Genomic DNA, 27,689 nt, shown 5'->3' on the forward strand with positions numbered 1-27,689 from the left:
AGAGTTAAACTGGTAAGGATTCAGTGTTATGTCAGTAGAGGGAACCTTGATTCATTTTCGTTTTTAGATTAAAAAAACACAGATTTGAGCAAATCATTAAAATTTATTTTGCATTTGTATATTATATACACTTTGTAATAAAAATGAGAATGTTAAAATACATAGGTACATGGATTAATTGACTGTAAAATAAAACATTAAAACCTGTAACGGAATAAAATCAATAAAGTCAATTTGAACAAACCGAAACAAACCTTGTCATTGGAGCATATTTGTTATGATACATCCTCGGCGAATTGTTCCTCGACTGTGAATCCTCCGAATAACTACTTCCTGCCGACCTTGTACTTTTCACCCCATGTGCAAAATCTTTCCTATAATTCGTCCCACTAGTTTTATTCGAACCTGGATGAGAAAAAAATAGCCAAAAAAATTTTTGGGGACGAGTCACAAACCTTGCTTTGCTTTTGGCATATTACACGTAACTTGTGGATGAATCGTCGTTTTGGCATGATTTACTTCATTCAGGTCACTTAAGTAACGAGTACTCCCGGTATACTCCTTATACTCCCGTTGGGGGTGTCTATACTCGGACAAAACTTGCGTCACTTGAGCTTTAATCCGCGTTTCTTCACTACTTTCCGAGCTTGGTCTGTGTTTCCCGCTCGTGGTTTTCTTATTTTTTTGGTAAACTTTCTTGTTTTGGACTGGGAGTGACGGGGAGGAAGTCGCGGAGGAGGACACAGCGCCGTCCGGTTCCTGGCGCACCTCATCCTTCACCTCCAAGTTGGGAGGAAGACTAGTCCAAGCGACATCGTCCATGGAGAAAAGGCGCAACTGTTGGCGAATACTCGCCTTTTCCCTTGCCCTTTTCTTCTGGAACTCCTCCTCGACCTTTTGCATGGCTTCCAACTCGCGTAGTCTTTGCTTCTCCTTCTTCTCAGCCTCCCGTGATAGTTTCTCCGCAAGTCTTCGGCGTTCTATCTGACGAACTGTACTCTGGAAAGTGAATCTCCGCGGTTTGCGGTTCCAATTCCTCGCGTCTTCAAACACTTTCGGAGGGTCTTGCAAGTCCTCAGGTTCCGCGTCGGAGGATGATTTGACTTCACCATTGATATTTTCGCACGATTTTGACAGTAGAGATAGTTTGTGATTGGTTCTAGACCTATCGGCACTTTTGGAGCGTTCACGAAGATCGTCTTTTGTCTTGGTTCGCGCATGGCGATGGTCTTGGTTATTGTCAAACTCTGGGAGATACATTAACCGACCGGAACTTTTCGAATTTGGCACTAATAACGGTTCTTTTTCCTCCGATTTGTTCGAATTTTTCATTTCGAGCGAGTTGAAACCATTGTTGAGGGAGTTTGGGGCTGATTTGCTCAAAAACCAATTGTCGCTTTGGTCTTGACTCAAATTTGTGGCCTGCATCATGTCTTTTTTATTACCAAGAGTGCCCAAAACGCCAGAAACTGATCTTTTTATTTTTTGCAAACCGGTGTAGGTCTTGTCTGACATATAAGCCGACAAGTGATTGTCACGTGGTAACGATAAACTAAAAACATGAGGTTTGTTCGAGTATTTTGTCCTCGATTTGTAGGAATTTTCATTGTTTAGACCCTCCTCCATACTCGAATCGTCCCCGAGGTCTTGTTGAGGAGTCCATGAAATCCCTTTTGGTATCTGAAAAAAAAGGGTAATTTTTTACTAGTTTCATTTACGAGTTTACCAAAAGACTGTTTCTGGAGTTCATGATGGCATCGGGACTATCGTCGTATCCGGTAGGACCCGCGTCGCCGGAAATACCGGAATCCCCGGATTTGTCATTGTTTGACCTTTGCCCGATCTGCATGGTCGGTGGTGGTGGTCGTGAATATTTCTCAATCCTGTCTTCAATAAAAACCGGGACTTCGTCACTTGCTATAGTACTAGCAGTCGGGTTAGTGTCAACAGAGAGGAGTCTCCACGCAGCAGCGGGTGAAAACCTCGGGATTTCTAACTGTTTCTTCGGCAAAATCGGTCTCAATTGCAAATCAATGCCGTTTCTAACACCTGTGTTTTCATCAACTTCGATTTCACTCGAAATATCCGATTCGGATGAGTTTGCAATTTTCGGGATGTGTGTCATGGAATGGAGATTTGATGCAAAATGGTCGACGATTTCGTTTTGCATTGTCTCATCCATTCCGAAGTAGAAAGTTTTGGGTTGTTCTTTTTTCCGGATGATTGGGGATGACTGGTCAGGGGAGGAAGACTCTTTCCCCGAACCGTCCCCTCGTTTCTCCTCCACAGTCTCCATCTGCTTCAGTCTTTGCCTAATGTTGTCTTTCTTATGTATATTGTGATCGAGTGTTTTCAATTTTTCTTTATTCCGGTTATTGATTTCTGCGATCGTGTTGTCTGTTGAGGCGCGGGTGTGTCTTAAACGTTTAGTCACCTCTTTCAGTTCCTGATGGAAGTTTGGAGTAATCATTTCAGGAAGCGACAATCGATTTGTACGTAAACCCGCACTTCGGTCGCGGTCTCTAATTTCAACTAATTCCTCGTGTTTTTCTAACGATTTATGATTATGTACAGGACTAGAGTAATTTTTTCGCGTTTCGGCCCGGGTTTTGAAAAGACGAGCACGACGAATGGGGCCATTGTCGCCACTAGAATCATCCCAATCCAGCGACTTGTTCATCTGAAACACCCAATCAAAACCAACACAAACACTACTAAAATACCACCTCCACGGGAGGGGGAGGCGCCTTATACTTCTTCTTCCCGCGCCTATCTTGAGTCTCCATCCCTTTCGAGTGCCTTAAATCGGGCTCAGACCCAAACTTTTTCATCTACAAGTCACTTTGTTTCAAAATAAACATAAACACAACTAAAAAACATACATTTTCCCTATAGGCATTATGACTGAAGTGTTTATACTCCACAGCATGGGTATACCTAGCCCCTGATTTGTGTAAAGGGTCCCGTTGGTTTGAGAGATACGTCCTAGGTTTGTCCAAGGTTGAAACTTCGTTCGAATGCTTGTCACTCTATAAAATTGTTCAAAACAAGGCTTTTGTGGTTCATTTGAATTACCTCTCGCAAGGATAAGCGGTTTTGGTGGTGTCTCCCACTGAGCGTCCCTCCCGATTGGAGGATTTCCCCATTGTTGGTATGGCGTAATTTTTGGCGGGCGTCTCGCTCCGGTAGGACTTTATGTTGGTGGAGGCGAGGTTGTGACCTTGGGAATGAATGTGCCCATTGTTGTTCTTCAGGTAGTGGCCTTTGGGTGATTTGGCCAGTTTGGCTACCGATATTTCCCATAATTCCACAATAATGCCGACATATTCTACAAAAATGGAAACGATAAGCTTACATAACTGTATAAAAAGCTTATGTAAGGAATTCATCAATGGACAGCTTCCTAATAAGCAGATTTTTGACTTTTTTACCAAAGTCAGTTTTTAATTAGTATAATTTGTACTTTCTATCCTGTTTATTTATTCTTTAATCGTTTCATAAGCATTTACGCTTTTACAAGTTTACTTATAATTTCTCTGCTCGAGGCATGCCTTCTTCAGTATGTGAAATTCTGAATCAAAATTCATATAAACAACATTTATTAGCTTTAATTGTTACATATCCCGGTTAGCCATGCAAAATAGATAAGTGTGAATGCAAATATTTTTTCCCCACCGAAACCGAATTTTTGACTAAATATTTATGAAGTTGTTTTCAGTGACCTTGTTATTTAAATTTTGTTTATAACACATAAGCTATTGTCGTGCTAGAAGAATAAGAAAAAACTTATCTGAAATCTCATATGAAACTACGGAAATATTTTTCATGTAACATATTTTATCGGTTTCTATACAATATAGTGGTAATAGTACGAATTCTCAAGCGGAACGTTTCAATAATGCAAATTCAAGCAATATCTTAAATTATGCAGTTTAAAGTGTGTGCTTTAGCTTATTTTTGTAAATTAATTACTTCAGTGAGGAAGAATACTATCACCCAGTGTGTAATTTCTTCAAATTATTACTTTCGAGTTATGTAAGCGAGGTATTGACATTTCGTGTCATACCGGAAATTCCATAATTACAGTATTTAATTTTTGTAAAAGTTTAGCGATCTTTCAAAAATTTTGCTGACCCAAATTGGGCAACAACTAACAATACGCCTTTGTAATGATGATCTCTTCACTTTGTTAGTTGGCTGCATTGTAGTGTGACGAATATGAAGTTGGATTTCTCCTAAATGTAGCGAGAGGAGCAAAAAACGCAAAAATCGATCGTGACAATTTATTTATTGTTGTAACCTTAGAATTTTTTTGGATCAATGTCATAGACAGCAAGGTTACAATTAGAATTCGCAAAAAATCTAACACTCAGGGCTGACCCTTAGACATATGTTCCAAAGGAGAAAGCAAACAAAAATCAATCGGGGCCCTTGATAGTAATAAAACGGTGTTTTTGAACGAATCATTGTAATGTTAAGTAAATAAATCAACTTTCACTGGTTGTATGGAACAATTGTTCGTCAAAACTTGATGTTAAACTAGAAATTTTACTTTTATTTTTGTTCTATTGTTCCCTGTGTGAATTTTCCGAATGATGGGAAAAATCGAGTCACTTGTTTTCTCAAACGTTTCGTGTTATGCACTTTTTTAAATTCGAATTAATTGCTATGTGAATTCTAATTACCGGAGATGTGCAGAAAATGTTATCTTTGACATTTCGGAGTATTTCTATTACTATTATTATATTGTAGCAGTCACTAATTACCATAATCCTACTTAAACTTAAAGAGCAAAGTTAAATATTCTCAACACCTCAATTAGTGGCATAATTAATTTCATTGTCAACATAGCATAACGAATCTGGGTTGAAAAATTCGCGAATTTACCGAATAAAAGCAGGGATTACTAATTAGAAATTCTTTGAATTTGTGTCCGATGAAATGTAAAATTCTGGATTAAACCTGTGGGCATGGTTTCAATTAGCAAAGTATGTTAAGTTTTAATACACATGTCATGCAATCAGTGATGCAAGAAATTATTTATGAATTTCCTTTAATCTATGTTTTGTTGGTCGGTTTATAATTCTGCTAAATAGAGCAACGTTATTGTGCATTTTCCATCAGCAATTTCTACAATTATCCTTGTTTCGTAACAATTAACCGAAAGAGAGGTGCAAGTAAGTAATTGCAGTTTCATTATTTGAAAATTCTCAGAAAGTGAGGCAACCGTGTGAAAGAATTAGCGTTTTAGTTACATCAGAGAAATAGTAAATTTATGACAAAAATTTCTACCCAGCTGATGGCATTCTGATCTGAAACAGGTCCCTGTATAGCCTTCGAGTAGAAAGTGATGTGTATAACACACCGTATAAAGAAGTCGAAGGCAATGTATAACTAGCCTCGTTTACCAATTGCAGACGTTAACAACTATTTAACGGGAAAATATGCGGTCATTCTCGTTGAATTGTCTCCCAGCTTAACTGAAATTTTCAAAAAACCGCCGCATTTGTCAAAATTTTCCGAAACTTTCGAACTAATTAACGGCGAGACAAGTCGCCGGAACGGAAAACACAAGAGAAAGGCCCTTCATCGATGCAATCTGAACCTCCATTGATCCAAAATCGAGGTCAATAATGGGAAGAGAAATTATCTCCGACAAATTAATGGCCACCACTGGCGGCAAGACTAAACAAAATTCTTATCAAATCTACAGAGAAAGAATGCGATAATTGCGATAATTACAATAACACACGTGTTTACCAATTCATATGTAGACTAATTCACGAATTTGATTTCTCGTTCGAGAACGACACGGGTTTCAGTGTTATTGGATTGGTGTAACATAGTTTAAAACTAATTTTCATCTAGCCACTGAAAGTATTACGTCCAAGTTTGTTTTTTCCCAAAAGTGAAATTGATATTTATGTTGGCGATAAAAAATTATTAGATTGATTAATGTGGGTCACATGTTCTTATGTATTTTGGGAACTTTCATTTGTTACCTTAGGCAAACACACCTTTAGTGAGAGTATTTGGAAGCATCTTATGGCCCAAATTAAAGCATCTTTCTTATCGACTTCACTCATGTTCCAGTTTGCTTTTTATTAAAACGGCTGAGAAATTACAAGCGACACGCCCTTTATATTCAACTTAATTGTCTCGAAAGTTGAGAAATTCGATTTATTTCTTTTGCAAGGCCTATTTTACCTCACAAAAATTTCGAAAGTTTAAACAAAAAGCAAACTCGGATTTGCTAAACGCCAAAAGTGGTTAAATGAGTTTAACACTACATACTTTCACAAGTTCAAGGTTTTTTAATTGTGCAAAAAAATTTAAATAAATAAACGTCCACTGATTAGTATTGTTTCGTTAATGTTGGAAATAAATAAGTTTTTCCACCATTGGCGTTTATTAATTTGTCGCAACATTGATTTTAACGGTTCTAATGTTTCCGAGGTTGTTGACGTAAAGACAAACAGATGGTTCTCCTTTTGTTTGTCAAATTACATTAAACAGTGGGTTTTTTCAAAAATTAGCACTTGATTAACAGGAGTAGTTTTTGACGAAAGTGAAACTTTCAATCCACCTGTATGTATAATAAACCCATTCAATATCATCGATAAGATTGAATCCGGTGCCCATAAAATTTCTACCAGATCCAGGTCAGTTTTGTCGTGTGTACTTTCATGCAAATTCCGAATTTTAGATGACAAATTAGGAGCATATTTTATTTAGTAAACGAGTTGGAGGAAATGATAAGGTGCAAATTAAAATTAAAGGCCTCACGCACGATCAAAACCAGAATAATTATTATTACGAAAGTCGTCATTGTTCTATAATTACAAGACAATACTTTCCATTTTGCATATCGGAGTTATCTTCGTTTTGCAAGGCGGGCATCAATTTTTTTCAGATTTGACACAATTCTGGGCCGGAAAAACGTTTTGTTCTAAATATTATGCAGCGTAAATGTGATTCAATTATGAATGTATTTTAATTAACATTAACTGTACTGCACGCAGCCATTGAAAAATCCATACATTCTGTTCCCAAATAGAGGTCAAAGTTTTTTCGAAAGTAATTCTCATGGAATCTTCACCCAAGTTTGAAAGTGAATGACACTTCACCAAAACCATCACTGGATGTTATTTTACATAAATTTGTTTCGAGTTACGGTTAGATTTAAAGGTCAAGATCACGGTAAAGGAAGTATTCTTGCTATAATAATTTTGTAATAGCTTCTCTTCTTTAAAATGCTGCAAGCATGGCACAAAGGAAGATACACGAATGCTTTGCATACTATTCCATGTTTTATTTTTAATGACCCCTGTTTAACATGGATAACTCATATTCCATATTATCATAGCTAATGTACAAGTAGCCACAATCAAATGTAAATGAGCCGAATTCGGACGCATCATGAATGAATGAAAACATTGAAACAAACAACTATTCCCCGAACTGCGTAGTGTTAAATATGGTGCCATTAAGTGTTTTAATTGTTATCGCCGGCTTGGGTACCAAAATTTTAGAATTTTGGTTTGTGGGTAAATTACCGTTCGCCGTTAGCCGGCTATAAAATTTTTGATAAAATTAATTGCGCTAATTTGTGATCAAAACTGTAAAGTATATGTGGTAATTGGCCGGAATGCTCGTATTTGGTTCTTACATGTAGCAAGTGCCATCAAAAGTGTCTTCCACAGTACAAAGCGCAGTTCTTCCGCTTTGGTTCCTCAAGTCGCAGCAACCAAGCGTAACTCCCAGTTGCACCGCGGGTAAAACTCCCAAATTGGGTTTTTGGTCACCACACACAAGCCACTCACGAGTCCAAATCGTCTACAAATCAAACATTTTGTTTGACGCGCCGCTTTCGCTCACTGCCTTTACTGAGTGGGTACTGACAGGTAAAAAGTGCGGAATAGCATAGCGGTATTCAGCCTCTACTCTCTTAGATAGAGGGGATTGGATTAAGGTAGTACCATACCTACGTGGAATGCGGATTGGATTTAAGTACCTGTTTCGTGTGCAGAGGTGTTAGCCGATGCGGCGCCACTGCCCTAAACTCAACCACCTGCAACGGATCTTCGGTTTGACCACGCGTTCAAACCATTTCCGCATTCGAAACCGCGACTGTCAACTCCAACGAAAAACCTCGCAAAAAAAGAGAACAATACGGCAAATGACAGATTTATATTTCGGAAGCAATTTTCTCGTCTACTGTTTTGAATAAAGAGAAGCTACTTTCACACCTAAATTCCTGCGACGTACGAATTTTTACTTCCGATCCCCAAATTCCTCCATGTGCCATTAAAAGTAATACAGCAAAATTTCTTTTTCGCTAAATGTTGGTGTATCCTAAGACCTTTGTAAAAATTTTAAATTGCCGCCCCTAAACTGAAACAAGTTTTTTTAATACAGTAGAACCCCTCTATAACGACAACTCAAGGGGTTATAACCGATTTTCGCTATAAACAGTCATGGATAATAAAAGTTTTTACACATGTACTAATTTAAATACGAATAATAAAGAAAAACAATTTTTAAGCAAAAAAATCTGTAATTTTTATTTGTTGAATGAAGCATTTTTATCTATCTATATTGTACTATTTGTCCTTGTTCTTTAAAATTATTACCAATGTAGAACTGTGTAAATTTTTCTCTTTGCAGATTACAGCTTGCTTTTTACCACTCTGTGTTCTCCATGCGATAATCGGATGGACAAATGTGATTTCCACACTGATGAGATTTGCTGAAAAATCTGGAAAATATTTCAGCTAGTGTCGCATTATGTTTCAGTGGCGCAATGAATTAAAACTTGCATTTATTAATAAGAGAGAGATAATCGTTTGCGTCGACACCCCTAGCAAATTTTCTTTGCTGTTGTCACTTATCACATTCATTCATTCTAAAATCTGTAATTTTTGTTTGTTGAATGAAGCATTTTTAGATAAAAATCTATATTGCACTATTTGTCCTTGTTCTTTAAAATTGTTGCCAATGTAGAACTGTGTAAATTTTTCTCTTTGCAGATTACAGCTTGCTTTTTACCACTTTCGAACTCTTTTATTATTGATATTTTTTCTTTGATAGAAAATGATTTTCTTTTCGAGGACGACACATTGATACAGAAAGACTGAGAAAGTGAGAAAAATAAGACCATTAACACGCAAAAACAACATTTCCAAAGAAATTCTAGTACACAATTCGTAATAGAGACTGGCAGGATTTTTATTTCTTCTAGGAACTCTCGTTATAACCGATCTGTTTTCGGAAATTTCTCAAAATTTCTCGGTTTTACCGATCCAAGACAAAATAAAAGTTTTGCTATATCCACCTCGATTCCAGAAAAATACTCGCTATAGAGGGAAAATTTTACATAGAGTAGTATACAAAACGGCAAGGAACCCGACAATTTACTCGTTATAACCGGGACTCGTTATAGAGGAGTTCCACTGTATGTATTTACGTACCTAATTTCTATTTATACCTAAATCTATATACACGGTATGGTACTAAGCGGTTTTTTTCGCAAACTAACCACTTTACGAAAAAAATAATTAGTGTAGCGTAAAGTACAATTAAAATGGACCGTTTATAAAAAATAAAATTTTTCAAAAATCCTTTTAGTTTTCGAGTTTTGCAAAAAAAATTGTAATGGCAACCTACTGTGACACATATTTTTTTAATAAAAGACTATGATCTAAAAATAAGTTCTAATTAAATAAAAAAAAAATTACCAGTAGGTTTTTTTAATAAATTTTTAAAATTGCGTTCCGAGCTCATCACAAAGATTTTCCGAACGAAAAAACCGCTTGGTTCCGTACTTGCTATTCACCTTTCTGACCCCTAGCAAAAAATAATGTAAAATGTTTAATACGTAACTAAAAAACATTATACAGAATGTCCCGACTAAGTTTACAAGAAGAAAAAAAAATTGGTTTTGGTTTATGTCAAAACTGCTAATGAAAAACATTTTTTGCGTTATTTGAAACGAGCAAATCTGTAATTAAAACTTTATTATTTTAATTAAGTAGGAAGAAAAGTTAATTTTCCTCTTAATTTTGGACTTATAATTTTTCTCTGATTGGCGGTTTTATTTTTTTTTTCACTTTGACAGTTAATTAACTGAATAATGATGGTTGCTATTAAACTTTGTGTTTTTTGAGTTGCCGTTTATTAAAATTATGTTTTTCACAAACATTTTTGTTATTTAATGAAATCGTTGCCAAAAAAGTAAAACCGCCAATGTGATGGGATTTGTTCTTTCTACTGAGCCAGAATAATAAAGTTTTAATTACAGATTTGCTAGTTTTAAGTAAAAAATGTTTTCCTTTGCAGTTTTGGCGTAAAATCAAAGATACATTTTTTTTCCTCTTGTAAATTCATTCCGGGGACATAATGTATATTTTTTTTTGAAAACGGCTTAAAAATGCCCCCCTTCGGGAAAGCCGCCTTTGTGAATCCCACAAACACGGGCCTGATAATAAAAGTAAACAAGTTGCGCTTCTGATTGTAGCCGTTATAAAGGTTAAAGAAACAATGCTATAAAACACGCAATAAAACTAAAGCACATTCTAATTAAGTGATCACGTGATGTTATTTTTCATATCTGAAATCTTGGAAACTAAGTTTGCGATTTTAAAATCAGGTGTTGGATTCGGTGTAACAAATCGCAATTAAAGAGGAGGTAAGCGCAACTTTATGTTTTATGACAATAGTCGAGCCATTATTCATCCCTTAGCCCCACAGGAGTCGGAAGTTACGTCAGCCAATTATTACCTGACAAAACCATAAAGCTAAAAACTAGAATTATCACCCACTAGAGATGGCGCCAAAATTCGAAATAAACTTACTCAAATGATGATTGCCTTTTTACTTTCTAATGATCGGTGATTTCGGTTAAAACTTTTATTAAAATCACAAGCCATTTCCACTTAAACGATTCTTTGATATATGTTACAATATCAGATTTGGCACACGTTGTCTCATGGATATAACTCTTACTTTTATCGAAGTTTCGAAGTTTATTTAATTATTTTTCTTTGGCCCACGAATTGATTCAAACAACTGTCTAAACGAAAAAAAAAAGAGTAGTTTGCTCGGTAATTTGACAATTTTTGAATTTGGGCAAATTAAAACTGAATCCTTGTTGGCGACAGAGTAATTTAGTACTTTGAAACGAGTTTTGCCTCATGACAAAAGCTATTCTGCACTTAATTTCAGGTATGGCCACTACAAGGATCCATAATGGGGCTGCTATTATTCATCCAGTAGACAAAAGCCCCAAAGACTGTAACGTTTAAATAAATTTCCATCGATTCCTCAATTAAATTATTCAATCTATTGGTTACAATAAGTATACAAAGAAGGTTGTTTACGTTGGGAAATTGACTTTTGGGGTTTAGGCAAATGCTAATTAGTTTCTTTTTTTTATTTTGAGTAATGCAAAGGTTTATAACGTAACGTAGACGAGTAGATGGGCAACGTAGTAATAGTGAGGAACTCAAACTCAACTCGCGTCCTCGTGCGCTGGATATTGATTTACCTCAAACTGAGTACAGCCTTCTGCAAAGCGTCCTACATATATATCCGCTTTTTGCTACTTTTGAACCTGCTGTTACTTTGTAACAGTTTTAGGTTATAATGTTAAAAGTTACAAGAGTTTCGTAAATTTTTCGAAGCTTTGGCAATTTTCAGTTCGACCATTTAATCAATTTTCTTGGTTTATTTTTGAAATAATTTATCTCGCATCCAACTTGTTGATGGAAGGAAACGGTTGGTTATTAACCCAATTAAACAATTACTTTATCGAAAAAGACAAGCAATCAAATTCAATTTCGGTCTGTCAATACACCTCCGGACATGTTTTATGGATTCCTATTGGACCGACATGCCTCAAACCGTACCCTTTAATTAACTGTTTGCATAACAATCCGAAGAAAAATCGGGAATACGGACGTGTTAATTGCCCAAATCTGCTCGATGTCAGCCGTTTATCCCCCCCGAGTGATTTTTTCGGCCTCGGGAGTAATTTATAAACGTTTTACGTCAATTCTACATTATGTACAGCTATGTACAAAGTACTTGACTCGACTTTTCCGATAAAATTGGATTATTGCAATGAAATGTTGAGACTCGGGGACATAAATAAACCGCTTTTTTCAACGAGTTACGACCAAATTATGACCAAATGGAAAAGTCGCTGGGAGCCGCTTTCCACATTAATCACCCCTTGCCCACTTTAATTAAACCCATTCAATATTTATACATAAATTAACTATAATAGTTTACGCTTAATTACGAAATCTCGCCGATAAACCCCCAATAAATCAAGCGCCCGGAAAAACACGATTTCCCAGAAAACTACACTTATTACAAACATACGCGCCCTCAAAGGACCCAAAACCGAAACTGACCACATTCTATTAATAACCGTAAACATAAATTTTAATTCAGACTTAATAAACGCAAGAACTAAATCAATAAAAACCGAATATTTTTATTTAGACCTTGCTTCAAGTTCACAGAAAAAAAATATTTTGCTACTAATTAGCTGTGATTAAAAAGTTGGTCTAAATTTTCGTCAACTAATGGGAGAAAAGACACGCAATGCTGAAACTTTGATGCATGTTAAAATAAAAATTTATATCGGTGTAATATATAAAATGTATCGCTAACTAAATTATAATATGGCGTGCTATTAATTTGGAGTAGTAATGAATTGTATTTCTATTTGTCTTGTCCTTTAGCGTGCTATATAGGCTGTCCCAAAATTCACGTATTTTTCACTCACTTTTCCAGTGTGCTATCTAATTTCGTCGCAGGTGGAAACGCCGACATCCTGCAGGACTCATTATAATATCAGGATGTGTTCCAGGTTCCAGGGGTGCGAAGTGTGAATCCGGATGATCGAAAATCTCGGTTTTGATTAGATAATTTAGCAGTTTGTCGTAAATAAGATAAGCAGAATGTCAAGCCCTATGTCCCCGGAATGAATTTACAAGAGGAAAAATTTTTTTATCTTTGATTTTACGCCGAAATTGCAAAGGAAAACATTTTTTACTTTACCTAAAACTAGCAAATCTGTAATTAAAACTTCATTATTCTGGCTCAGTAGAAAGAACAAATCCCATCACATTGACGATTTTACTTTTTTGACAACGACGTCATTAAATAAAAAAAATGTTTGTGAAAAACATAATTTTAATAAACGGCAACTCAAAAAAACACAAAGTTAATAACAACCATCATTATTCAGTTAATTAATTGTCAAAGTGACATCGCTGTCAAAAAAATAAAACCGCCAATGTGAGGAGATTCAAACAGCAGAGAAAAATTATAAGTCCAAAGTTAAGAGAAAAATTAACTTTTCTTCCTACTTAATTAAAATAATAAAGTTTTAATTACAGATTTGCTCGTTTCAAATAAAGCAAAAAAGGTTTTTCATTTGCAGTTTTGATATACTCGTAAACCAAAACCAAATTTTTTTTTCTTCTTGTAAACTTAATCGGGACATACTGTATAATTTTTTTTAGTTACGTATTAAACATTTTACATTATTTTCTACTAGGAGTCAGAAAGGTGAATAGCAAGTACGGAACCAAGCGGTTTTTTCGTTCGGAAAATCTTTGTGATGAGCTCGAAACGCAATTTTAAAAATTTATTAAAAAAACCTACTGGTTAATTTTTTTATATAATTAAAATTTATTTTTAGATCATAGTTTTTAATTAAAAAAATTTGTAACAGTAGGTTGCCATTACAATTTTTTTTTGCAAAACTCGAAAACTAAAAGGATTTTCGAAAAATTTTATTTTTGATAAACGGTCCATTTTAATTGTACTTTACGCTACACTAATTATTTTTTTCGTAAAGTGGTTAGTTTGCGAAAAAAACGCTTGGTTCCATACTTTTTATTTACCGTATATATAGATTTAGGTATAAATAGAAATTAGGTACGTAAATACATACAGTGGAACTCCTCTATAACGAGTTCTGGTTATAACGAGTAAATTGTCTGGTTTTTTGCCGTTTTGTATACTACTCTATGTAAAATTCTTCCTCTATAGCGAGTATTTTTCTGGAATCGAGGTGGATATAGCAAAACTTTTATTTTGTCTAAGATTGGTAAAAGCGAGAAATTTTGAGAAATTTCCGAAAACAGATCGGTTATAACGAGAGTTCCTAGTAGAAATAAAAATCCTGCCAGTCTCTATTACGAATTGTGTACTAGAATTTCTTTGGAAATGTTGTTTTTGCGTGTTAATGGTCTTATTTTTCTTACTTTCTCAGTCTTGAACGTTTCAAGCAGAGAACACTTCGTCTTTCTGTATCAATATGTCGTCCTCGAAAAGAAAATAATTTTCTATCAAAGAAAAAATATCAATAATAAAAGAGTTTGAAAGTGGTAAAAAGCAAGCTGTAATCTGCAAAGAGAAAAATTTACACAGTTCTACATTGGCAACAATTTTAAATAACAAGGACAAATAGTACAATATAGATTTTTATCTAAAAATGCTTCATTCAACAAACAAAAATCACAGATTTTTGAATGAATGAATGTGATAAGTGACAACAGCAAAGAAAATTTGGTATTAATAAATGCAGGTTTTAATTTATTGCGCCACTGAAACATAATGCGACACTAAGTAGCTGAAATATTTTCCGGATTTTTCAGCAAATCTCATCAGTGTGGAAAGCACATTTGTCCATCCGATTATCGCATGGAAAACACAATTAATTAATTAATTTACCTGAAACGCAATTTTCATTTCGGTTGGCAGGACGAGAATGGGAAGTTTGCGGGGTGAAGTTGGCAATTGGTGGTGTGTTGGTGTAAATACGCATCCTGGAAAAGTGTCGGGGTATCGTCGTCTCGCTCCGGTGCGATTGGAGTTTTCCGTAATGTAGTGAGGGCGGCGTCGGCGCAAGAATGCAACCCCCAAATAGATTAGGCCGACTCGGGGTGTGTACTACAGCCTAAACGCCACCGGTACAATTCACCCTTGCTCACGGTTGAAATGAAATTAATATGTGAAAACTAAGCGAAATTAGTGAGTGTTCGATCGGAAAAGGCGAAGGAAAGCGATGAAAAAAACCGAGACTGATCAAGATGCCCCTTGAAGACCGCTTAACCCTCGCAGATTGACCGGAAGTTGTGTAAATTCGTTGTGAACATGGTGTGTGTGCAACGTAGGACCTTCAAAAAACTAATTTACGTTGTGGTGGTTTTCCTGGTGCGAATTTGTCCCGTTTTCATGGATCAGGGTGAAGACATCCCCCATAACGAGTAAGAGACGAATCTTCTAACCCTCTGACGTAATAACCTGCTCAAAATACGCAATTAAAGCCACGGAGCTCGAATTTTTCCCCCGCTTTGCCGAGCTTTGTGGCCCTTCGCTCGATCAACCCCCCGACGAAAACGACGCTTTACTATTTTTTATTTCACTAACAAAACAACTTCATTAAACAAGTGAAAATCGGAATCACGTGGAAAACTTCCGGGTGGCACACTCATCTCCTAAACGTGACAAGCTTAGTAACTATATTTTACCCCCATAACCTAATAAAACTGATATTTGACAAGTAAATACCACGATTTCGTTCAGTGAAAAATCAACAACTATTTACATTTTTTGACGATTTTATCACACTCGCAACACTTTATTTGCTTGTTATTAAGTCTTAGAACCCTTTTATGTTCGGTGCCATTCTTTTTATTTGCATATTTTAGAAGATACTTATTGATTTTGTGTTCTCTGACATTTAATGGGATTCTAAAAACAAAATCACCGGGAAAAACTGTTATACTTTTCTAACGATTTTGCCCCAAAATCCTTGCAAATTTCATTAAAAATAAATCCTTGTCTGCACAGACCGAATTAAGCTTTTGTATGAAGTTTCGTTTGTTTGAAGAAGTTTGTTATTGAACACATTTGTCATAAAACAATGCAGATTTGTATTTTATAGCAGATAATCGGTAATTTCTGGCGTAACGTTTGCACATTGAATAGGTGACGTGGGGCCGAATTACATTAATTTTGGACACGCACCAAATGCATTTAAGACTCGAAATGTCAAGAAACGAAAATAGCAAATATTGCCTCTTTTCCCTTTTTTACAACCGACACTCAATTGTTCTTAGCTATGTTTAATGGCGGCTATTTGCCTCTAATCACCTTGTACATCTCTGCCATTAAACTTTTAATGTAGCCGCCATTACTATTAATAATAGTTGGAAAAGTGTGCTTTTGTTAATTACAAGCATTTTCCAAAATGCTCACTTAAACATAAATTTGTGCCGGCCTAAAAATTCAAACTGACGTCGATATTATTTTACACGAGTTCCGTAAATGTGAAAAATTTAATTTTGTTTTTTTATTGTTGTACTGTCGGCAAAGATATTGGGGTTGAGCAACGATTTACATACAAATTTATTCCATTTTTATACTCACATAATGCGTACAATTTGTCAAGTTTTTACTTGTAATGCAAATCTCTCCAAACTAACACATGAGGGAAACTAGCACACCCCGTATACTAGGCCTAATAATTACACAACAGCCACACAATACTAAGTGAAAATTAAATTATTTGTTTTATTCGCGAATTTAACCGCAACTCGTGCGCCATTCTCCCTTATCTCCCTATTATTTTGCGTCTCTTTCAGCAAAAAGTCAAGTTTCGCAAAGAAATGGAAAATTTATTGGAATACTATTTGGCCCAATTTAATTCCATTTAATGCGATTATAATATTCATACATAAATAGTTACATAGTGTTTACACAAATAGGGATTTAATTATGTTAAAGCCAGGAGTCACATGTTGTAAAAACGGCTGTATCAGTGCGGTGACAGATTAAGGTATTTCAAAATAAAATATCTCCTCGAGAGGATAAGCCGTTTTATCAGTAAAACCTATTTTTGGTAAACGTTTCCATCAATTTTCCATTTGAGTCTTGTATTGATTTCAGTGGAAAGGCTTGCTATTTGACGTGTCTTAAAACCTGAAATTAATTAAACAGTGTAACCGCTTACCTTTTTCCGGTTTAACCGAAAATCTCCACTTTTCGTACAAAGAGAGATTTAATAAAATGTGCGCGGAGAGTTCAACATTCTTCAACACTTTGAAATAAGAAACATTTTATTAGAAAAGATTCATAACTCGTGATGGAATTTGGCTTGATTTAAAATTACATTCGGGTGTTTGGTCACCAGGTCTCGATATTACATTACCCACAAAGTTAATCAAGTCGCCTTAATTTATTTGCTAAATGTGCTAAATCTAATGAAATTAAGCTTGAACTAAGAAGCATCCCAGTCTCAATCCTTTTACTGTCCAAAATCTTTCACTTTCCTCTCTATTCACTTTCACCCCATTTACTGTTTTCTTATAAATCCCCTTTATTCTCTCTAGCGAGTGCGTTTTCATTCAATTTTCTTTTCGAAAACGAAAAAATCGATACATTGTTGCAACATCGAGCAACTATGTGAGACTAATAATGCAAGTTGCAGTGGTTTGTGGCTCAGTAAGTCACCTTAGGATCGCGAATATTGCTGTGGCTTAATAATGAGTTTCAGTCTGACATGGAAAAGCAATATTTTCCCATTTCCAGCACTTTCTTTTTAAAATGAACCCCAGGGAGTATTTGTTTTTTGACTGATACACCACAATTTAATTTTTATTATCGCCGGCTCAAAATCAACTAAAGTAGTGATAATAATAATAAAGGGAAATAAAAGCTTAATGCTCCAATAAAATACACAAAGGTGTTTATTAATGTCACGCCATTTCCATTGATTGGGTCGTGATTTCCCAATTTTTCAAAATTTCCGATGAGAAAACAATTAAAGTATAGCACGCGCCAGTTATTGATTTAATCACGTTTACAATGGCAAAATATTTTTAAGATTTGAGAGGAAACACTTTTATCATTTATAGATTCCTCTCAATGGCACTTTTGTCGAAATTGAAGCAATTGTGGCCCACAAGTGGTTCAGGATGTAACATCTGTCACTAAAGTTTGGAATTTTTCGATAGTTGCGTAAAATCCACGTAATTCCGAGGTAGCATGGGCAAGCTTATTAATTTTTATGTGTAAGCAAGTTATAATTTTTTTTCCCTATTTTGCGCGGCATTCGCTGTAACCATAAATTTGCAGAGACTATGGGAAATTTATTCATTAGGGAGCAAACAGGCTCTTTATACTTTGTTGATTTAAGGTGAAGAGAAATCTCGAGTGAAAAAACCATTGACACAATTAGATCCCCGTCGTCTGGCGCTCCTCCCGCCCTTAATGAAATTTCATACCTTTTCAAAAAATATTGTCATGTTGAGGGTCTAAGAACTGATTCCCGTAGGACAGCAAGGGTCAGAGCATAAGACAGGAAAGGGTATGTTATGCCAGAGGTAGAGGGTGTATTGATCTACCCCTACTATCGTTCTTGCCAGGCTAGAGGGGACTATTCTTGCCTTTTAGATTGAGAAATGCCGTAATCTACAATTTTCATAATGCTTATACCTTCATAATTTTACAGCCAAAATCGATATCGCACTCCTAATGTGTTTCAATTTCAACAAATACCAATCGCGGCGCCGCATTTAATCCCCTTTTATCTAAATACAATTCTCATTTTTGCTTTTTTATAGAGTACGGAACTGGGCGCTCAAATTCGGAGTTGATTTATGGGAGTACGGAAAAATGTCCACAAGACTGAAAGAATTACAAAGGGTAAGTACTTTTAACCACCCATTCTGTTTCAAATATTTATTCCTTTAGTTTCAATAACTGTTTTTTTCAAACTAATTACTCTGCATTTTGAATTAAAAAAATAAAATAAAATAAAAACCCTTGCTATGCAAAAAGTTAAAAGCTCTAAAAATCTATACATTAATCCCTGATTGCGTCCATTATGTATGTATAAACATTTATTTTTAGATGCGCGAAAATACTAATTTTTTTTTTCTTATTTTGTTGAAAGTATGGTGAGGGTAATGAAATTTGGATTGTGTATAAAGAGTGGTCGAGTGTGATTTGAGGGTCGGGCGTGCTGAAGTCTGGTGGAAGTAGCCGAGTAAAAGAAAATTCGATTGAAATGACAGTAATTGGTCCTGGAAGGTATACGCATCGAAATTCTCGGTTATGAGCTTACAATGAATATCGTGAAATTAACCCTCCCTGAATTTAATTGAATTTCCAATCTCGACGTCGGCGTTCGCCATTATCCAATGTTTTTGTCATTTTTAGCTTTGTCTCTTGGCTAAATCTTGAAAAAAAAAAGAAAAGTTTTTGTGAAATTTCAGGCTTGAATAAATTTGTAAATGGTCGAAACCGCTTTTATGTGTACAAATAGGGTAATCTATAAGATCACAAGAGCTCTCCCCGAGGTAAATAAGTCTTTGTGTTAGTGAATAATCCCGAAATATGTCGGTAAACCACCGTTTGAAGCTTCCCAAAGTTGGTGCAGGTCTCAGTTGTTTTATTATTCGAAGCTGGAGCTTGTGAGGATTTTATATACTGCGCAGAGTTGACCATCAAAATCAATTGCTCTAACTTTGCTTGCTTACAAACTAATTTATTCCAGAAATACCACGAGGAAAATATCAAAGTTGCACGAAAAGACGGTTTACTCTTGATAAGAGACATGGCGAAAGAAGTCCAGAATATGATGAGTTTCAAAATTGAAGCCGTTCGGGTAAGGACGCTCCGCTCCCTTTAATTCGCTAAATATTACTTTTTCCCAGAGGATAACCGAATCAGCTGAACAAGCTGCACTAACGCCACAAACAGATAACGGACAACCCTTTCGTTATTACAATGCTAAAAGACTGAATTCGTTTGGTCCTGATGGACGACCAGTTGAGGGTACAAGAGAAATGATGCTTACGCCAAATCCTCATTTCGACCATTTACCAGTTAATACTAGTCTTAGTACTGTTCTAATCCCACCAAATGTTGAAGAATACGGTAAGATAATCCCTAATCTCCAAAAATCGTTAAATATTGTTTCCTCACAGATCCCGAAGTTATAAGCGCGATTCAATGGTCCGAACATTTAGACCCCCTTTTCATACACAACTACGAGGATGATCCATCGCTCTCCTGGCAGTTTTTCGGGAGTGGCACGGGATTTCTAAGGAGATATCCAGGTAACCAGATCCTTGTTATCGGGCCTTAAAAATAAAAATGCATTCAACAGGTATTGCGTGGCCCCCTGTGGACATGTCAACTGTCTGGCAGCGTCCCAGAAGTTCTCGCAACGTTTACGATTTTCGCTCCTCGGCGTGGTACGTCTCTGCAGCAACATCCCCGAAGGATATCGTAATCCTTATTGACAACTCGGGCTCAATGAGTGGTCATAAATCTAACCTCGCCCGTGCAACAACCGAATCTATTTTAAATACATTAGGAGACAACGATTTTGTAAACGTTTTTAAGTTTTCGGATATCACTGAAGAAACCGTTCCCTGTTTCAAAGACATGCTTGTACAAGTAAGACCGTGACATGAGTCGATTTGCGGAATTTAATAAATTGGTTTAAGGCCAACAACGAGAATGTTCGCTGGTTGAAAGAGTCTCTCTCGACGTTTAAATCGGAGAATATTGCCAATTTTACGGCGGCACTTGTTACAGGATTCGAAATCTTACATAAAGTAACAGACATCAAATCAAAAGGCTTGAATCATTTTTTTTTTCTTGTAGTATAACAGGACGGGACAAGGGTGTCAATGCAATCAAGCTATCATGCTTATCACTGATGGGCCACCCTCTAGTTACAAAGAAATTTTCAAAATGTATAATTTCCCGCATTATCCAGTCAGAATTTTCACGTACCTCGTCGGGAAAGACTCGAGCAGTGCCCATGAAATGCGTTGGATGGCTTGTGCAAACAAAGGTAACAACGTGAAACTCCACCAACTGTGCTAAAACCCACTTTTAGGGTACTACACGAGAATAGAAAATTTCGACGAAATTAACCAAAAAGTCCTCCATTATATCGAAGTCCTAGCCAGACCTATGGTCATGTACCAGACAGATCACCCCATCCAGTGGACCCCCGCATACGTGGGTGGTCGAGTAAGTCCCCAATTATCAAAAAACACAATTTACAAACTTTTCACAGGCCGATAGCTTCCTAAATGACAAAGTTGGACAACTAATAACCACGGTCACCACCCCAGTCTTCGATCGACGCAACCACACGGTACCCAAAATTTTTACCAAGTACCAAATTCGTTAAGACTTTGTTTCAGGTCCGAGTGGCTAATTTGCTAGGTGTGGTTGGGACAGATGTGTCGATTGACCAAATTAAAAAACTCGTGCCGCCATATAAGGTATTTTATCCAAAAATCGTACCACGTACTAAATCTGTGTTTCCAGCTCGGTGTTAATGGCTACTCTTTCATTATCAATAATAACGGTCACGTGTTATACCATCCCGACTTGAGGCCTTTGGTAACTTGAATTTAACTCAAACCCAAATAATCCAAACAATTTTCTAGCAAAATAACGAACTATACGATGAAACACTCGAACCGCAGTATATTTCAGTCGATTTGACTGAAGTCGAGTTGGTTGAAAACGAAAACGGGCCTCGAGAGAACCATTCTGTTCTCCTCGATGTAAGTAGAGTCGAGTTTTGCAGTCAAAAATTAAATTTTTTTGCAGTTAAGGTACGACATGATCCAACAAAAAGAAGGGGAGACAGAATTAGGGGTCAAAATCCACTACGATAATGTGGTAAGTAGAAAAATTGAACGTAGTTATGAACTAAATAAATTTCCATCAGCGTCGTGTGACAACTCGAAGACACAAATATTTCTATACCCCAATTGAGGGTACCCCATTTTCTCTGGGACTAGCAATCCCGGAACGGTATGGCATGTATGAGCTACTTGCCGAGCAAGAAATCAAACATAGCCAACGAAACGGTAAGTTATTACAGCTCAAGGTTTGAAATTGGTAAATTTTGTGTTCCCAGTGACTGATTATTTCAAAGGCAACAACTGGAAAGTTCATCCTGACTGGTAATAATCGTGATAAGGGGAATTTAGGTGTTAAAAATGTTTTTAAGGGTCTACTGTGAATACACGAGTGGTACCTCAGGGGAACAATGGTTCCGAACGGCGGAAGAAAGAGTCTTGCATTTTTTATCCCGGAGTAGACGCCCGGGATGGAAATGGATGTCTTTACGCCCGCGCTCACCCTCACAAAGGGAGCATCACCACCAAACTACCAAAAAGGACAAAGACGCCTATTTTTGTAACTAGACTCGTCTCAAGTCGGTTCTATTTGACTCGAGTTGTTTCAGGCGATAAAAATTTGCTCCAGTCACTAGTACTAGATGCTATGGTGACTGAATCACTAGAACGACACCATACACGAACGGAGGATGATCAGTAAGTGTCCCGTAAATATTATGCATGTTTTTCAACACTAATGATATAATAAATGCACTAATTAGTTTTAACGAGTTAATTTACTAATTTTCTCTGCACATTAGCCCTATTGGCACACTTTTGGTACAGTTGCAAAGGTAAAGTCATCAAGAAGATCCTAGTGTTGTTCTTTGATAAGTCTAAAACAATTAGAAGCATTCATTAAACAGTTGGCACACTTTTAATCATCACTTGGCCACTCAATAATGAATGTTTCAAATTATTACTAGTACTAGTTACAGTTTCACACAATTTTCATAATTCGTAACTTCAATTTTTTCCACTTTTCGATCTAACAATTTCAAAGCTGACAGGAGGGTAAGTTCTAGTATTCAAGTGGAAAAAATGAACACAATTTTAGGTACACTGGGACACTGCACGAGTTTAGTCTCCTTACTTCATTTAGGTACTTTTCAGGGTTAATTTAGGCTTCCCTAAACGCCAGCTCGCGTTCACACACTAATATTATTTGTATTTTCAGTGAGGGGCACCAAATCTTTGGAAAAACATTAACTTTCGTTGCGACACGAAGCGGACTGCTTAGATGGACCGATCATGTCACACCAGGCGAAAAGCCCCAACAACCGTGAGTCTCACATGTTATTTTTCCCGGTTATGCCCCCTTTTAGCCATTTTAGCGAGACAAATGTGAAAGCCATGGACGAAACGTGGTACAAGCGTGCCGTCGACCAGCACTCAATTGAGCCCGAAAGTTTCGTATTTTCGGTACCTTTCGACGGTAACTTCCAGGAGAATCCCCTAATTACCGCAACTCATGCTGTTTTTGTTGAACATAATGGCCACCGGGCCCCTGCTGCTGTTGTTGGTATACAATACCAACACACAACTTTGGCCTCTCATTTCTTGAACATCACCTCGAAGGTACAAAAATTTTGATTTTGGAGTGATTTTAACGGGAAATTTCCAGTGCACCGGCACCACAGTATGTCACAAAACGTGTGCAAGTGAAAAACTCGATTGCTACGTGCTTGATAATAACGGTTTTGTGATCATTTCGGAAAGGTCGGAACACACGGGGCAGTTTTTCGGCCAAATTGATGGAACTATAATGGATTCCTTGGTCCAGGATAAGATATACAAGAAAATAACTGTGTATGACTACCAAGGAGCTTGTTCTAATAGTAAAAGCCACTACAGTGGTGATGGGTATCAAGTCCAGCCTTTTGACCCAATCAAATCATTTTTCAAGTTTTTGTTCTTATTGTTTGCGAAAATTGAAGCAGTTTATGGGACTGCGATTGCTTACGCCCAAGACGATGGTGGGTATTATCACGCTATCACGTAAGACAAGTAAACTACCCTTTTGTAGAAATCTACCCTGAGTATGACCCCAACTTTGATCAATTCCCGACAGGTGAAGACGTGATCGGGGAACAAGACCCCATACTTCCACCCCCTTACACAAATACTCCTTCCTTTATCCCTCCTTATGAATCCGACCCCATGGAAGGGGTCGATATGAGCCAATTTGGGGTCAGACCTTGCGACCGCAAAGTCGACTTATATGTCCTCCAACCAGACAAGTTGAATGTGAGTGGGCAAAGTGACCCTTTAAAGGGCAAATTAACGAATTGTCACGTAACAGCTTGCGAAAGGTAAGGATTGCTTTTGTTTAATCTTTTAACTGTTTTTGTGTTTTAGACCATTTAGTGTTCAGAAAATTCCGCACAGTAATTTGATTTTGTTGGTTGTGGACACTATGTGTCCTTGTGGGAGTAAACAATTTAGTATTACTCCACATGAACTGATATATGATACAGGGAATGGAGGCTGTTTGCATAAACCTAAGGATAGTTTATATAGAAGACGTCCACCGAAGTGTATTAATTACCACCCAGAGGTGAGAGAGGTTTTTGATTGGTTGAAATGACAATTTTGTTTGTTACAGGAGAGTGAGATAAATATTTGTGGTAAGGCATCGATTCCAGTTGCAAGCGTCGCGACTTTGCTTATTATCAGCGCAATGCGTTACATTTTGGCCGTTTTGTCGTGATTGTAAGTTATACTTATGCTAAATACCTTTAAAACGTAAAGAGGCAACTATTGTTGCATTTAATAGACTACAATGAAATTTCTTATATAACACGTTCATACTTATCATTTACTCATATCACAAATCGAAATGATTGGATTATTTGGATAGTATAGAGCAGTTTTTTAAAAAGTATATATATTGACAAAAGTCGTAAAAACTAGTTGAATTTTTTATATAATTTATAAAATGTGAAAGTAATTTTGGGTGTATTTGTACATATCAAATGTTGTACTATTAACCTGTGATTTTCACAAATGAAAATTGCAATTCCGTATTATTTAGATTAATTAATGTATTTGATTACGACAATAATTTTCCGTTGATTGATTTATTTGAGGGAAAATGTACTGATCGCGCAATCGGTGTGGTGGTGGGCGAAGTTTTTGTTATTTTGGGCGCGCACCACGGGATTGAGCGACCTGTAACTATGACAATACTTATAGTAAAACTGTGAATATTGGCATACAGGTTACTTAGAGTAGTCAACATAATCTGCTGTTGTAAATAATAAAAACAAATCTGTGTGTCGTACAATTAGTTCAAGTCTAAATTTAAATAAAAATACAACTATTGTAGTTATGTTTGATCGCGTTCATATTTTCTAATAATTACACATTGTAAGTGCCAGTTTTTCTACTGACTTCATCTTTTGTTACTTAACATTAAGACGACAAATCTAACAAGTTTTTGCTTTCGTTTGGTATATGTGTCAAAGTATTTGTACATTATAACATTAGAATTTGTACATTATTAGATACAATTAATGGACGAAATTTATTTCAGGTACTGTAACATAATATTTTAAATAATTGACATTAATTAGTCTACTAATGTACATGTAGGTAGGGTGAATTTTGTAATTAAAAGTTAATTATTTTGTAATGTGGGGTGAATGAAAATGTCATTAGTATAGTGTGTTTGATACAGCCGTTTTGGTTAGATCGAATTATGCTAACTTATTTCGTAACTTAACTACACTATACTAAAACTGAGTCTTCCAATTAAAACAAATAATTAATTGTAAGTTATTATGAAAATATAGAAAATGTAGTACTACTAATGTATTCAATTTTAAGCAACATGTGTAGAACAGTTATCAAGCATTGTTTATTTGTCAAACGTTGATTGTCTGTTGTATGTACAATTCATACTAGACTTCACCATATCTTAAATGAATTGCATAGTTTTAATTAAAAACTAATATATTTATCAAACTGTGTTTCTTTCCATCCTACCCACCACCTTTCATTACATAGGATTTTTTGAAGGCAGGCAAAAAATTATTTTATCGTAAACAGAAGTTTATTCAACAAAATAACAAATAAATTAATTTTAATTTTACGAACGGATAAAATCTGATTTTAATATTATACAGCGTGTTTGTGGATTGTGAGCAAATATTTTAACCACTAAGACAAGTTGTTATGAAAAGTCGAATTGAAGACCAAATAAATTCCGTATCCAAATTTTATTTTTGCAATTTCCCCCCCATGATTTTCACGAGCCGTTCAGTGTGTTTGTCTTTGTTAGTTGGAAGTAAAAATATCAATGAAAATAATTTGCATTGAATATTGACAGTGAAAGTTTTTATAAAAAAAAAAGAAAACTTTTTCCTCAAAAAAATTATCAGTATTTACAACTACCATTGACACTGATCTAGCTTAAAGTAGCGATAATTTTTTTGTCTTTACTCTGTTCACGTTCCAAAGTTTTTTCTTATGAATGATTGTAAACATCGTATTAAGACATAATTTTAACTCAGAAATGACGTGCTTTCGACAAAAGTTAGAATAACGAAAGTTGTTTCTTTTGACGAGTTCTATTAGGGGATAAAATATTTGCTCGCAATCCTCAAACACCCTGTAAAACTAATAAGAACATAAAATTCATGGTCAATAGTAAATGTACAATTTTCTTCAATACTTTAAAAAAAAAAGTTATGTTTGCAATTAAATTGAAATCACTTACCTGCCCTAGAATTGCAACATAAATCATTGAAAAATGTGATGCTAATAGACGCGTCAATGCTAAAATTAGAAATTATTAAGAAATAAGTCTCATTTTATTTGATACTTACTCTTCAGGTGACTCCTCATCTTGTCCATTACTAAACCTACAAAGACAAAAGTTAATACAACAAAATTGCCACAATATTTAAAGAGTTACTTGGATGAAGAACGAAATTTTGGTCCAATAACGGCTTTAAATGAACACAGCTTATTTACAATACGTTTTTTCTTTTCTCTGCAACGAAACAATTAGTTTGAAATTGTGCACATAGTGAGTTTCACCCTTCACAATCTTCAGAATTTCGTTTCCTTATATCAAAACAAGCATCTGATGACCTAATTCGCCACAATTTAATATAACCAAAAGTACGTGCCTTCCATTTACGTTTAAAAAAAGGTTTTGATTGCACTTTTCTAAAGTTTACAAACTCTCTTCTCAGTGTTTTCTTTGACGGGAAATCTTCATCGTCACATAAATGAATCAGCAATGGGGAGACTGACCGCAAACAAATCCCATTTTCAGACTCAGAATAAGAGAGATTTAAATCGTCAATTTCTTCATCACTATACTCATAATCCAACTCTTCAAAGCACGAGTCCAAAAATTCGGAACTACTAATCATTTTACCACCTTTATGGTTTTAAAAAGTCACATCTCTAGTGATAACAAATACAACTTGCTTTTTGTAGTATTGTTGTTTACAAAAAACTACTTAACCTCACTGCCACAGCAAACGGTGGCCATTTTTTCTCTAGCTGCGCATACGCATCAGCAAGTTTTTGTACAAAAGAGGCAAGTTTAAAATTTCAACTTCATAAAAAATCTCAATTTAAATGTTAAAAGTAACCAAATTGATTTGCGCATGCAGCTGAGATTTAGTTTTCAACTCCGTTACGTATGATAATCGTGCGGTATAAAATCAATGTACGGTCATAAAATTAGATAAAAAACTCATTTAAATTTCCAAATTCTCAATTTAAATTTCAAAATGCAACTACATATTAAATTATGATAATCAATTCTCAGTTTCAGTCGTTGAAATAATTTTCCAAAAAAGTTGTCACTTTTATAATCCTAATTTCGCAAAATGTGAACAAAACAACAGAATTAGGGATGCCTACACCTAATAACCGGAGTTATCGAACAAATCCTGTCCGTGACACTTTATGACGTAAAATTAATATAAT

At 35.8% G+C, this 27,689-nt stretch overlaps 3 protein-coding genes across 7 annotated transcripts; 1 reads left to right on the plus strand and 2 right to left on the minus strand.

The window, feature by feature from the left end:
• Positions 1-81: 81 nt before the first annotated feature.
• Positions 82-26,479, minus strand: LOC123006879. Of its 2 annotated transcripts, none has more exons than XM_044401784.1 (8): positions 26,461-26,479; positions 3,076-3,328; positions 2,883-3,029; positions 2,727-2,831; positions 1,727-2,680; positions 456-1,680; positions 255-405; positions 82-204 (listed from the first exon to the last, which is right to left on the minus strand). In XM_044401784.1, the coding sequence occupies exons 2-8, from the start codon at positions 3,301-3,303 to the stop codon at positions 198-200; spliced, it is 2,817 nt and encodes a 938-aa protein (XP_044257719.1). In that variant the 5' UTR covers positions 3,304-3,328; positions 26,461-26,479; the 3' UTR covers positions 82-197. The 2 variants fall into 2 exon arrangements, with proteins under 2 accessions (XP_044257719.1, XP_044257718.1); XM_044401783.1 differs by lacking the exon at positions 26,461-26,479 and adding an exon at positions 7,670-7,913.
• Positions 14,983-25,695, plus strand: LOC123006878 (voltage-dependent calcium channel subunit alpha-2/delta-3). Of its 4 annotated transcripts, none has more exons than XM_044401780.1 (26): positions 18,003-18,095; positions 18,160-18,391; positions 18,648-18,729; positions 19,583-19,693; positions 19,743-19,965; positions 20,016-20,147; positions 20,198-20,490; positions 20,541-20,651; positions 20,701-20,893; positions 20,939-21,075; positions 21,122-21,202; positions 21,252-21,332; positions 21,379-21,453; positions 21,501-21,620; positions 21,667-21,738; positions 21,788-21,929; positions 21,980-22,025; positions 22,073-22,260; positions 22,310-22,397; positions 22,502-22,534; positions 22,918-23,022; positions 23,066-23,318; positions 23,365-23,716; positions 23,767-24,052; positions 24,099-24,297; positions 24,346-25,695. In XM_044401780.1, exons 3-26 carry the CDS (start codon positions 18,700-18,702, stop codon positions 24,448-24,450), a joined length of 3,456 nt encoding a protein of 1,151 aa, XP_044257715.1. In that variant the 5' UTR covers positions 18,003-18,095; positions 18,160-18,391; positions 18,648-18,699; the 3' UTR covers positions 24,451-25,695. The 4 variants fall into 4 exon arrangements, with proteins under 4 accessions (XP_044257713.1, XP_044257714.1, XP_044257715.1 ...); XM_044401781.1 differs by having other exon boundaries at positions 18,010-18,103; XM_044401778.1 differs by lacking the exons at positions 18,003-18,095; positions 18,160-18,391 and adding an exon at positions 14,983-15,287.
• On the minus strand, positions 25,854-27,264 carry LOC123006880. Its single transcript, XM_044401785.1, has 4 exons — positions 26,784-27,264; positions 26,659-26,736; positions 26,570-26,605; positions 25,854-26,519 (listed from the first exon to the last, which is right to left on the minus strand). Exons 1-4 carry the CDS (start codon positions 27,122-27,124, stop codon positions 26,453-26,455), a joined length of 522 nt encoding a protein of 173 aa, XP_044257720.1. The 5' UTR covers positions 27,125-27,264; the 3' UTR covers positions 25,854-26,452.
• Positions 27,265-27,689: the final 425 nt, after the last annotated feature.

Source organism: Tribolium madens, unplaced genomic scaffold, assembly GCF_015345945.1.
Source record: "Tribolium madens isolate multiple individuals breed KSU strain unplaced genomic scaffold, Tmad_KSU_1.1 Scaffold_2;HRSCAF=44;Tcas5.2_LGX, whole genome shotgun sequence".
Lineage (NCBI taxonomy): Eukaryota > Metazoa > Arthropoda > Insecta > Coleoptera > Tenebrionidae > Tribolium > Tribolium madens.